The sequence below is a fragment of the Zalophus californianus genome, chromosome 5, assembly GCF_009762305.2.
Source record: "Zalophus californianus isolate mZalCal1 chromosome 5, mZalCal1.pri.v2, whole genome shotgun sequence".
Taxonomy (NCBI): domain Eukaryota; kingdom Metazoa; phylum Chordata; class Mammalia; order Carnivora; family Otariidae; genus Zalophus; species Zalophus californianus.
The window spans coordinates 123201505-123213971 of record NC_045599.1 but is presented as its reverse complement, the minus strand read 5'-3'; the positions used below and the strand labels follow the sequence as shown (position 1 = coordinate 123213971).

The 12467-nt window shown below is 40.3% G+C and overlaps 1 protein-coding gene across 2 annotated transcripts in view; it reads right to left on the bottom strand.

Moving 5' to 3' along the window:
- Positions 1-3671: 3671 nt before the first annotated feature.
- DAB2 (DAB adaptor protein 2) overlaps positions 3672-12467 on the bottom strand; it is a 49983-nt gene continuing 41187 nt past the window's right edge. Inside the window, exons 12-15 of one of the 2 annotated variants that reach the window (XM_027605225.2) lie at positions 8434-9066; positions 7776-7885; positions 7102-7169; positions 3672-5483 (exon numbers count right to left, since the gene is read on the bottom strand). In XM_027605225.2, coding sequence (XP_027461026.2) covers positions 7107-7169; positions 7776-7885; positions 8434-9066 — 806 coding nt within the window. In that variant the 3' untranslated portion in view covers positions 3672-5483; positions 7102-7106. The remainder of the gene's footprint in view (positions 5484-7101; positions 7170-7775; positions 7886-8433; positions 9067-12467) is intronic. The other variant, XM_027605224.2, reaches the window with a different exon arrangement.

The window sequence follows — 12467 nt, the reverse complement described above, 5'->3', positions numbered from 1 at the left end:
CTAATACAAAAAGAAACACAAATGACCAAGAAACACTATCAGATCTTTCTTACTAGTGTATTACTTTCCTGCATTAGCTATCTACTTATGCTGAAAATAATAATATAAAAGGAAACAAAAATATAGAGTCACCCATATTTCTTCTTTCCACCATTTTTCTGTACTCATTAGTGAACTAAAGGTAGCATGTACTGGTAGAATGTTCATGTATCAAGAAGTGAATTAAAAACAGTTGAGTTAGTTTTGTACTGTATTTCTACTGTTCTTGTAGGAATGAAATACATATGTTAAATATATATGCATGTATGAGTTACAAAATACAAGTTGTATAATTTCAGTGATTCCACTTACCGGCTAAAGATTAGCAATAAAATTCACACAAAAACGTTAAAATTTCATTTCTTTTTTACTTAGAACAACATTAAAATAGCAAATAAAATATGTCATAATAAGAAAAAGTTTGCAGAAGAAAGGATTGTGTTTGTGCACCAATGTCTTTAATGGCACTTTTCCCCCTGGTTTATGAATAATGGATCCTCTATTTTTATTTTGCTGGAGGCCCCAGAAATTATTTAGCCAACCATGTCTCTTCCTTAACTACTTTCACTATAGAGGTTGAAAAGCTAAAAGCTTGATTTCCCATCCTCTTTTGCACTGAGCAGTGGCCATGTGACCAAATTTTGGCCAATGAGACATAGTGAAGTAATTGGGAAGCCTCGGAGAAAACTGAAATGCCTGCTGCAAGGAGAAGGCCTTGATTGAGCTGTTCTTTCCCATTCTGCCCTCCCTCAACACTAACATCATATTTGGAGTTGTGCAGCCATCTTGTGACCATTAGGCAATAAACATGAGAATAGGGTGCCAAAAGGCTACAAAAGTTGGGGTGAAAAGCTAAAATAGAGTCTATGTCCTTGAGGGCCTTGTTGAGCTACTCAGCCAATACCAGCAGCCGTCAATCTGGACTTCTTATGTGAGAAAAATAACCTGCTACTATTTTTAAACACTGTGAGCCTTTCCATTGATGTAGTTCATTCATTACCAATGGACACGTGGGCTATAATGTGGCAGCCTGTTCCCAGGGTTTTTTATCAAAAAAAGGACAATTCCTCCTGCTTCTAGCTCTATCATTTCCATCATCAAGTCTCTAGGCCAGTGTCTCAGGCTAGTGAGGAAGGTGGGGAGGCAAACATCATATCAGCTTTCCATTCCCCTCCCCTCCCTCTCCATTAGCTCCTGTGTTCCAGCACTCCTCTTAGCGGGCCCCAAACAAAAGGCTCTGTGATGATCAGTCAGTGTTGGTAGGTATCTGGTAGAAGTAGCTTCAGACACATCCCAGAACCATCCACAGCTCATCCTCAGCCCAGTCAGGTCATCATGTACCTTTTATAATGGCAATAATTTCACTTTCTTACAATTAAGGTAAAATAATAGTGATTGAAGTTAACCTAATGAGAAGAGAATGAACAGAAAACTCCATAAGTAAAAAAAAAAAAAAAAAAGAAAGAAAACTCCATAAGTAACATCAGAATAAAACTTAGTCATGGAGACTTTCAGAGTCAGGTGTTTTTCCTTCTTTTATAACCACCTCAACTTTGGTCAAGGCAGAAACCCAGTTTTTTTGCCACCGAGTAGCCCACACTGTCATCTCCCAGGAGCCTGGCACTCACATAATTTCAACACACAATAGAGGTTTAGTAATTAAGTACATAATTCCAGAAAAGCAAGGGCAAACAAGGGGCTCAGGCCCTCATTAGGTGAGATGACACATGGCTGGCCCTCGGCCATTAGCCTGGCTGTAATTAGGGCATGTTAACAAGGTTGCTGTTATACACCCTTGGATGTGTCTAGGTTTGACATATCAATTTAGAACTGGGTCTTAGTTATTTCTAATAGAAGAAAGTTAGTTAAAACAACATTTCCCAGCAAGAATTAGATGTTTTACTATTTAGCAAATTCCTCCACTGGTAATAGCTTAAATATTTACCAGGGACTTTTAGGGAGCTCCTGTCTTTTACTAGACGACCTTGTATTGAAACTATTCTGGGAACATGGGTCAGTGTCCTCACTCATCAGTTTATTTCAGGGTCAACCAAACTTCTGAGTTAGCTCCATCCTCTGTTGTTTCCCCTCCCTGCTTTCAGCACAGGAAAGACACAGAATTTGCTGTCTCTAGACACCATGGTTAACATTTTGATGGAGGAGTTTGAAATCACAGGCTGAAAAGATACCCCTACTGCAATGCACAGTTTTACAATAAAATACCACAGAAATCACTGAAGAGTTGGAGGGATTTTAAAGCATGGATGTCACTCTCAGACGAGATGGAACAATGACAGATCCCACCCCACAGGATTATAGTATTGATAGAATGAAGCTATGTTGTGTAAATGGTAAAGCGCTTCATAGATGCAAGATTATCTTGAGAAAATCAATACCTTCTCCCTTTGTATTGCCTTTGCGAGGAATTTGGGGGCATGCTGGCTGTTCAAGTTCAACTTTTAGCTTAGATCTATCTGATGCCTAAAAGAAACCCACCTGCAGGTATAATAGGGTTACCATAACAGCTGAACTTCCAACATATGGGTGTGACTAGTATTGTTACTAAATAGACTTACAAAGAAGAGGTCTGCTTCTACTTTGCAGAGACACTTCTGTAAGCACCTCTCCCTGCTTGGCCGACAGTAGTTCCTACTGCACTGAAATGAATGTCCTCCCCTTGTACATATGAGCAAGGGTTAACCTCTGGCAAGATCTTACAGATTAAGCCACATGGAAACAGCATACAGGTTCAGTGGGTTAGACACACTGCAGAGCATCTGGATAAGCCAGATAATTTGTGCAACATGTTCTTATCAGCAGCCTTCTCCAGCACATCTGTGGCTTACTGGAAGCTGCCTTTGTGTGGAGTCTGTTTTTCTATATTCTGCTCATTGTTGGCAGAAAGGGGCCAACTGTTTCAATTAAGGGGAAAGGTAAGGCAGTAATAATGAATGACTTATAATCACAAATACCCGTCAATGACACCCACCTGCTCCCAAGTTTGTCCTAATCCTTAGAAAAGTCTAAGATCAAGACTTTTGTATTGAAGCAAGGCCTGCCTCAGGCTCTTCTTCCCAGGAGGTCTAGGTCTTTTTGAAAAAAATGAGAGCCTTGAACTTTTATACGAGGGGAGAGTATTTAAGAGTGTCCTCGTGCTAAAGATGTCTGATCATGGGCCTGCCCACCTCACACAGAAGTTCTCCCGAGGGGCCTACACCAGCCTGGATCAGTCCACACAGTTGTGTCTTGGTGAGGTCAAACATGGTTGAATCAAGAACAAGGAGAGGCAACGGGTAGAAGGTGTGAACCAAGAGTTCATTAATAAATGGTTTTTATACTAGATGTCTGTAGAGGTTGTTCTGATACACGTCTTATCCACTGGACTCCCATTAAACTCCCAGGAAGGGAATATGTGTAGGTCAGGGAGAGGAAAATAAGGCATTAAAAGATATCAGACAATAGTTTACTCATGGTCTTATTTCACAGATTTCCATTTTATCTTCATCTTTGTGACAATCCAGAATGTACTAATATTTGCTCACCTTGGACTGATATATTTTATACCTTGACTGTGACACATCATCTCAAAGTGGGGGCCAACTGTAAGAATAAACTGATGCTAACACATGAGATTCTGCCATTCCAGTTTATTGAAATGAGTAAATTTATAGCTTTATTTGCATACAGAAAAGTGCACAAGAAAATAAGTATGTACAAAACAGTTGTGTGGCTGATCATCCTTTTCAAAATTTGTCTACTTTCAAAATTTCAACTATCTAGAAATAATTGCCTCGAGTTGAGCACATTCAGGTATTGGGACATTTAAAATACTATTTTTAAGTCTGTGTTTATAATGACTGAGTAGGACGCCAGATGGAAAATCATGCCATACGTGATCAGCTATTACCATTAAACATAAAACCACAGGACTTTAGCTTGGACTACGTGGGACTAATCAATAAAGGTTCGTGAGGCCACCATCTTGTTTAGATCCTGAGCAGTCATCCTCCTCTTCTAACCTAAAGGTAACATTGTGTGGTTGATTAACACCCGCAAGAACCTGAGCACTAAGGGTCAAGAGACAACATTTAAAAACCCAACATAAACATAACAAAATGAAACTCATTTTGGCAAGAACAAATCCTTCAGAACTGTGTTAACAATATGACTGGAAATGAACTGGGAGAGTTTCCAAGGTTATGAGAAGAAAAATACTGCAGACATTGGATTTTTCAATGATAACACCAAATACTTGTTCTACAGCTTCTCTCCTCCCACCCCCTCACCATTTATCTTCTGACTAACTATGAGATTGTGGCTTCAAGCAAGTTTTCCAGTTACTTGATAAAGGTCCAGTATGACCCCATATAAGCACCTAATATATTTGGCACAATCACATTGAACTTTCTGATGTGTTGGCTCTTCAGAATACAGTCCTTCATTGCTGAGTTGAGTTCAGTTTTTCTTCAGTTTTTCTTTCATCTTCTTCAACATGAACTGCTCTTCTGGAACTTCAGCTCAGGAGGATGGCCTCCTATTCCATAGAAAGGATAAAGGTTGTGTCCATTTGTGATTCGTTATGGGATTTAGCGATTACTGAGAAGGCAGAGACATTTCAGATCCGTGAATCCTTAGATTTTTTTTTTTTTTTTTTTTTGCCCCATAAAACCTCTGTTGCTTGTGGAAGAGAAGTAATGTTGTATAAACCTGGGAGCAAAACTGACTGAAAAAAAGAATCAGAGGGAAGAGGAGAGGAGAGACAAATAACGTTTTTCCCTCATTTGCACTATCTAGCAAGAGATTGGAAAAAAAAAACAAAAACAAAACAATCTTGCCCTTGAGAGAAAATAATCTTCAGAAAGAGAAGTTATATTTTTAAAAAGGTTCTTAAGTGTATCAGATTCCCAACTGTCTAGGGAGAAGTTGGACTTGCTTCAATTTTACTTTAAAAATTCTCTCTAAATGTTGATATGAAGCAAGATTTAAGAAGGTGCCTTGTTATACTATAACCTTTAGGTTTTGTGCTGTAAAATAGAAGCCCCAAACAACTCTGAACAGTAAGGATTTTAAAATTTATTCAAAACAGTGTCATCTGAGGAGTTGTGGTGGCCACATCTCTCAACCAGAGGATACATGGTAGAGTGTTCTAGAAGGTTCTAGAATACACTAGGCAATGGTTCAAGTAGGGATACTACTTTATTTACATTTAAGCTAGAGAATTTAGATTCTTAATTTATTTAAAGCCATAGATTCAGTTTAGCTTTAATCTAAACAGAAAAGTGAAAGGCATTTTACAAGTGGAAGAGGCAGCAAGCAATAAGGTAACAGATAATATGTCAAAGCTGGAATGAGAGCAGAGGTCAGGACGTGTCTGGCTATTAGCTTTGTCCTTGACAACTAAGGCCAACCTTTTTGTTCCTCTGGATAGTCAGCATATCAAGTTCCTAGAGAAGTGTAGAGAAAAAAAAACAAAAACAAAAACCAAAAACCCATGGTTAGAATTTTTGGGTTAAATATCAATGTATTAAATATCAAGTCATCATTTAAAACCTCAATAGTAGTATCTCCTAGGGCTGATGTGAGAGGCCTAAATAAGATAGTAAGTGCAGAACCTGAAATAAAGTGATTAACCAAATGTTCAATGTTAGCTATTTTCTCCCATGATATGCTCCTCTACCTCCAACCCCAATCTGTAAGTTTAGCAAGTTCACCAAAATAATCCTTCCTTCATGACCTAAGAAAGAAAGGGCCTCCAAGGAGACCTCTCGTCAATTCAGTTGAGGGCAAACAATCCTCCAAGACTCTGGATGCAGTTTATTCCTTTCTATTTGTCCGTGTTTGCCTCCCTTGGAGACAAGGGCGAGTATGAGTCTCTGTTAAGACTTCTAGCCCTTCAGTATATTACACTGCTCTACCAGCGTTAGAAATCACCAGGCTGCTTGTAACCTGGAGCTTTTCCTCAGCATCAGAGGGGGACTTCTTAGGGCTAGAGTCAGGCCTGAGAACTCGCCTTTTCAATAATCTCAGCCTGTTCTCTGAAGCAGACTTTACAGAAAAACACTTTAAAAAACACTGTAATTCTAGAAGTCAAGTGAGGGACAACAGTCCAAATTGCAAATAAAGTCAATCTTACTGTTCATGTCAGACTTAAGATATTTATCTATTTAAAATAATTAAATTCTAGATGGGTCAAGACAGAGTTTAGTAGGAGTCCCACCTGGATGGGGCAACACTGAAAATAATGGGTTTGGTTCCTTTCATTCTTTTTATTTTTCTCCCCTACCAGCTATGCCCTTCCTCCTCTAAAATGCAGCCAAGGCTTCTGTCCTCCACTAACTTCAATCTTCTGAAATCAGACCAAGTTGCTTCTACTCACTGTTGAAAAAGAAAGGGTCCTGCTGGGCCCTCCCAGGGTCTCAGTCTAAGGTAGTTACACCTAACAATCCACCTAGGATAAAATCTACTAGTGAGATCAACCTGCTGCCTCCTCTGCTCATATGTTGCTTTTGAAGGAGATATGGGCAGCGGTCAGCACTTTTGGATTTAATACCCTCAGACTATTTTAGACTAACTTTGAGACCACTCACAGAGAAATAAATTGATTTGGGAGGCAGCATCTGTTCAGCTGATCTGTTCTGTAGCTTCAAAAGATCTTCAGATTTCGAACCTTCTATAGGAAACCAAGTAACTACTAGGATGCTTTGCAGTCAACTTCAGTATGAAGGTAAAAAGACAAAACAAAACAAAACAACTAGAGAACTATTGTGTGTTATATAAGTTTTATTGTTATGCAACAATGTTATTTTGAAATATCAAAATCATAGACTATGATAGAAATCCATAACCCCATGGGTATATTACTGTTTTGTAGTATGTATAAGAATTCTATTCTTAAATGCTCAGCTTAGTCATTACTGAATTAGTTAAGCGTAGATTTCCATGTCTACTACTTCTAGGTTACAGAGATTTAACCTTGTACCAATTCTAAAATTAAAATTTCACCCTCACCCCCTGTGCCATGCTTTCTTACCAAACCTAAGCTTAATAGGATCTTCTACTTACAGAAGTTAGGCAAAAGGATTTCCAAAAGGATCCCTATATACATCAGAAGATGTGGGTTGAGAAGCCATCTATGAAGATAAAACCATCCAGTCAATAAGTGTAATTACAGTTATGAAGAAAAAAAAATCCTATAATTAAGACTTCTCAAATGCCTTTAAAAATCACTTAGGTCACAGACAAATCAGATATTATATGGGTCTACAGGGATTTGTGTTTGCCTGCATATAATTTGTGATGCATATTTATTATTTACATCAAAATCAGGGCTCACACGAGTAAGGTTTGCCTCTCCAAAATGAAAGCTGTTTTTATGAGCTAAAGGATCAAAGGCAGGAAATCAGGAAACTAAATCCTTGAAAGATTTTTAAAGGTACTATAATTTTGGCTCAGTTTTCTCCCAAAACGCTTTTGTGAGCCAGGCAAAGTGAGATACAAAAGACTTTTCCTATATGATATTCATTTCTCAAGCTCAGGATAGTAGCCCCTGCAAAAATAGTCTCTCGCCAGTCTGAGTTGATGTTTTCACTGTGATGGTTCTCAATGATAAATCTTATTTAAACATCCTTTAGCACCAAAGAGTTATATACAAACAAGACTAATTCAAGACACAGGTCTTCAGCTAGCTCTATGTGGCATGTACTTTGGAGCAACAGCTTCTAGTAGTTGATACTTACAGAGGCTTGTGATGAACTGAAAGAATCTTTAGAGAAAGGGTTCTCAAATGCGTTGTCTGCAGATTTGGTAACTGGCAGGGAACCTTGTCTGAGAGCTGGCTTTGGTGGTTCTAGAAGGCAAAAAACACCAAGAAGTCAGTAGACAAATTTTTCCCAAATATAGGCAAAATCCCACAATCAAGCTTATCTCAGAAATTCAGTTCCATATATTTTGGAATTTACATCATGGAACAAAAATCACCACCAAATACTAGGACTCCCGGTTATGATTACAGGCAAATTCATCAGAAGAGGAGGCACTACATATATACCTGAAGTGGAAGACATTCAGAATTCCCTCACTAAGGCAGTGGAGTGTGGTTGAGGCTCTGTTATACAGCCTTCCACATGCCACAACCCACTGAATTTCAATAGCTCTTGGCAGCCCTTTTAGCAATTGTCACAAGAGGGCAGCATTGGGCCAGCCCTTAGAAACAGCTAAGGTAAATCGTTTGCTCCATAAGGTAACCAGCCAAGTTGTCTCCATAACCACTGATCACCAAAGAGGGCAAGAGTTAGACCATTGGTGGGTGGGAGAGGGTTCTTCTAAGGACCCTGTGGGCCCATACGACAGGGGAAATACTCGTCGGTATGGTAGACAGAGAAGTGGGTAGCTTACCATTGATCTTTTTCAACAGTTGATTAGCATCAAAGTCATCATGGTCCGCATTCTCCTGAGGAATGCCAACTTTGCTGTTGAAATAACTGGAGAAGGCACTTGAAGTCCCAGAGGAAGTCTGCTCTCCCTTCCTTGCAGGCACAGCAGGTGGCTGCCGCAGTTGGAAGTCCTTAAACATTTCTTTCACTTCTTTGACTTCTTTATCCCCAAGTGGGTCCAAGGCAGTGAAGGCATCACTGGAGATGTCCTTCGGAGGGCCAGTTCTGGGAGGTGGTTGAGGAGGAGCGACCAGAAGAGAGGAAAGCATAGAAGGGGACTGGGTAGACACAGCAGAAGCCGGAAAAATACTGCTCTGGAACGGGTTCCCCAAAGGGCTTGTTGAGGACCAAGTATTGGGTGCCACAGATGCTGATGGGCCCCAAACAACAGGGGCTGGAGGGGAAGTTGAGACTGCAAAGGATGAAGGCTGGTTCCAACCTGGAACAGCTGGGCTTGTGGTAAAAACTACTGGCTGACCGAATCCTGAAGGCTGACCACTCATCATGGCTCCTGGGACCACTGAAGTGGACTGATTGAAGACTAGAGATGTTGGGTTCCATGGTCCTGCCTGAGGGGGGCTAACTGGTATACCACCTGAAGTAAGCAGGAGAAAGGACTTATCAGGACACAAGCTTGAAGAGGATTCTTGAGTTTCAGAAAGCACAACTCTCGGTGGTGGGGGAGGGGGAGGGTATTTACCAAGCATCTATGTGGCACACACCTTCCTTAAGCCTTAAGACTGACATGGAAAAAAGGCCCAGAGAGATTAAATCACTCTAAAGATTAACTAGCTAATACAGAATAGCTGGCATTCAAATGCTGGTTGCATTTTGAAATCCTTTCTTTCTACCACAGATTTTTAAACTTTTCTCATTAGAAGGCTAATACACTCCATAAGGACCTAGTCATGAAAAAAATGAGTGCTTATCACACTGATACATTTCAAACAGCTAGGACAGAGCCTGTTGATAGCATGAATGCATTTGTTGAGTGAATGCATTCACATAAACAAACCATACTGATTACGAAGTAGTTAATTAAGATAATCCATTGGGTACTCTGATTCACTGATTTGATCTTTTCAGTTGGCAGCTGGCTCCTGTCTGGTGTCTTATGGAAACCAGCTATCACGCATGTATATGAAGCCTCAACATGCTTGCATCCTGAAGAAACCATTTCAGTTTCCTTGCTTTTAAATTCTGCCAAGGTTGACACAGCTATATAAAAGGATGATAAAATTTGGTTGATGCCAAGATAGTTTTAGACTTTTATACATATAAATGGAGGAAAGGCTGGTTATCCTGGGAGAGCTGTTTCAAATAAAATTGCTTCCTGCCATGTGTCACTCACCAAACCTTGCGGTAAGTCAGAACACAATACTTAAAAGAGGAAGGGAGGGAGAGAAGACAGCATGAAGCAACCCCCCCCAGACAACAACAACAACAACAACAACAACAACAAAACAACAAAACCTTCTAAGGTAGCTAACTCCCTGTGTCCGGGCATCTAATCTTTGTAGGGGAATGGCTTCATCACCTGCATCTTTGTCATGTTGATTAAGAATTTATGAAATTACTAAAATACATGTCTCTCCAATGTTTTTGCCCCTCTTCTTGAGAAGCTCATTCCCTACACCTTGTTCTCATACATATGACGACATTTTCTCTCCTGCCTCTTCCCAAGTATATTAATGACCCAGTCAAACTGCCACCACAAACAAAAAACCTAAATTCAGCCTCATACCTATTCATGAATGATGCTCTGCTCTCAAAATCTGCTTGCCTTGAGCTTTAGAATAAGAGCATTCCTTAGCTATGAAAGTTTTCTAACTGAACTAAGAAAAGGCCTCCAAACTTCTAACTTGTGTTAGGAATGTTTTTGTTCCCGGTGTGAGAAATATTTTGAAAGTGATGTTCAGGGACTGATGTAGCAAGATATTCTATCTTAAATTTTCTTAGTATTGGAGATTGATGTTACTTGACTCAACTGTATCATCATGAAGGCTAACCATCTGGCCATGAAGATGCATGGTGTGCTCAGAGACGGTGGTAGGTTTCAGAAAAGGTCATCTTACTAAATGAACATGCTTGTTTTTGAGGTTAGGGAATTGGGTATAAGAATATTAATTATTAAAATTGGGATGCTCACAGTCTGTGGCAATAGAAACTAAAACTCAGGCATACCAGCTCCAAATCCAGTGTCCTATTCTCCTGTTCTGCCTCCTTGGCATCAAGGGATAAGACTATTTTTTTTAATGGAAATTAATTCAAATACTTATTTTGTAGTTACAGAAATTAGACTTGATTTACACTAAAGAGCATACATATTCTTTTCACAACTAATGGGTTTGAGTGAAGTGACTGCTGCACTTTAAAACAAATTTATTTAAATTTTGTTAACCAAAGCCAGAGTCACTCACTGATAATTTATGCCAACTGGATGTACAAATTGGGTAGAATCTTATCATTTGTCATGTTGGATGACTTGCCTTCCCTTAGGAAAATGTATGGCTTTAGTCATAGATGGTATTAGAGGGAGTGGTGGTAGTTAAAGAGTAAAATATTATATCTGCCAGGAATTAAAGGCTTTCTCAGTATATGCTTATGCCAGCCTTCATTCCCATCTGATGGATTTCAATCATTGCATTTCCAAGGTAGTTCAGGCTCTGCTGGAGAAAGTAGAGGCAAGGGGTAAGGAAAAAGAAGTGTGGGTGTAAGAAGTTAATTTTATTACCTTCTGATGCTAGCTTAAAACACAGGGAAGCCAGTCAAAGCTGAAGGCTCAGCTTTCTACAATACCTCTCCCCACCCCCAATTCTCCAGAAGAGACAGTTCCCCAGCTGGGTCTAGCGGAAGCCGGACCTACAACCTTCCATGGTTTGGCTGAGGATCCCTGCTAGTGGACAGGGGCTATACTGTAGAGCTCAGTTTGAGTCCCATGTCCAAACTTGGAAGGATCATCAGTATTCTGCAGTTGTATACCCCAAGGCCTCAACAGGGGCACCTAGCCAAAAAGCTTCACTTCGTCTGAATAAATTAACAGTTATAGGGTCCAGCTGTATTTTCGAGCTGACTTGTTAAATATTGGCTGTAAAAATTCTTCGGGGCACTGATATTAGACTGTCAAGCTCTGGGATGTGATCTAGTCACAGGCAGTGCATGCAAGCTCTCAACACTTCTGCAAGGAAAAGCACCCACCAGCTCCATTTAAGGGGGCAGGAAAAGGAGCGATGCACAAAAGGGGAAGCCCGCCAGGGACATGAAGTGTTCAGGGAGAGTCTTGATGGTGTAAATGCAAGCAGAGACCTGGAACAATTTGGCTTCCCACACCCACATTGATTTCAGCCACTCAGCGGTTGGGTGACAAGCCCCTCTTGCCACCATACTCCAGATATAATTAAACAGATTTAATATGCCAAAATGAAAATGCTTTCCTTTGCAAGAAAGCATCAGGGGAAACAAAAAATAGGGTCCTGATGACTGACTCCACAGGAGGCAGAAAAAACCAAGAGCCCTGGTCAAATTTTACAAAATGGCGGAAGAGAGTCCCTCTTCATCCATAGCTCCCCCCAACTGCCTCCTAAGACAGAGTCTGTTGGGAACTTGTAGAGGTGCCAAGAAGCAGAAAAATAAAGACAGTCCCCAGCAGGACAGCAAAACTGTTGTCGGGGTTCCTGAAGACTGTCCCATGGAGGCAGAAAGAAACTGGAGGCTGTGGGCAAACAATAGCAGGGCTAGTCCTCAGCCAAGTGGCCTTCCGCAGTGTCCTGCTACAGAGAGGCTCAGTGGCTCACGTGAGCTCGACACATTTATGAATGAGCACTGGCACATCCTGGGCATCTGGTAAAATCCCATCTCTTCCCTTATCTCTGTGTTCTTTTCGACTTCAGGTTTCTAGCATTTGTTTTCTAACTCTATTAAGACACTCAGATACCCAAAATATTGGCAAGGAGCAGCTAAGGCTTAAGTATTCAGAGACCGCTCGGGATATATGCC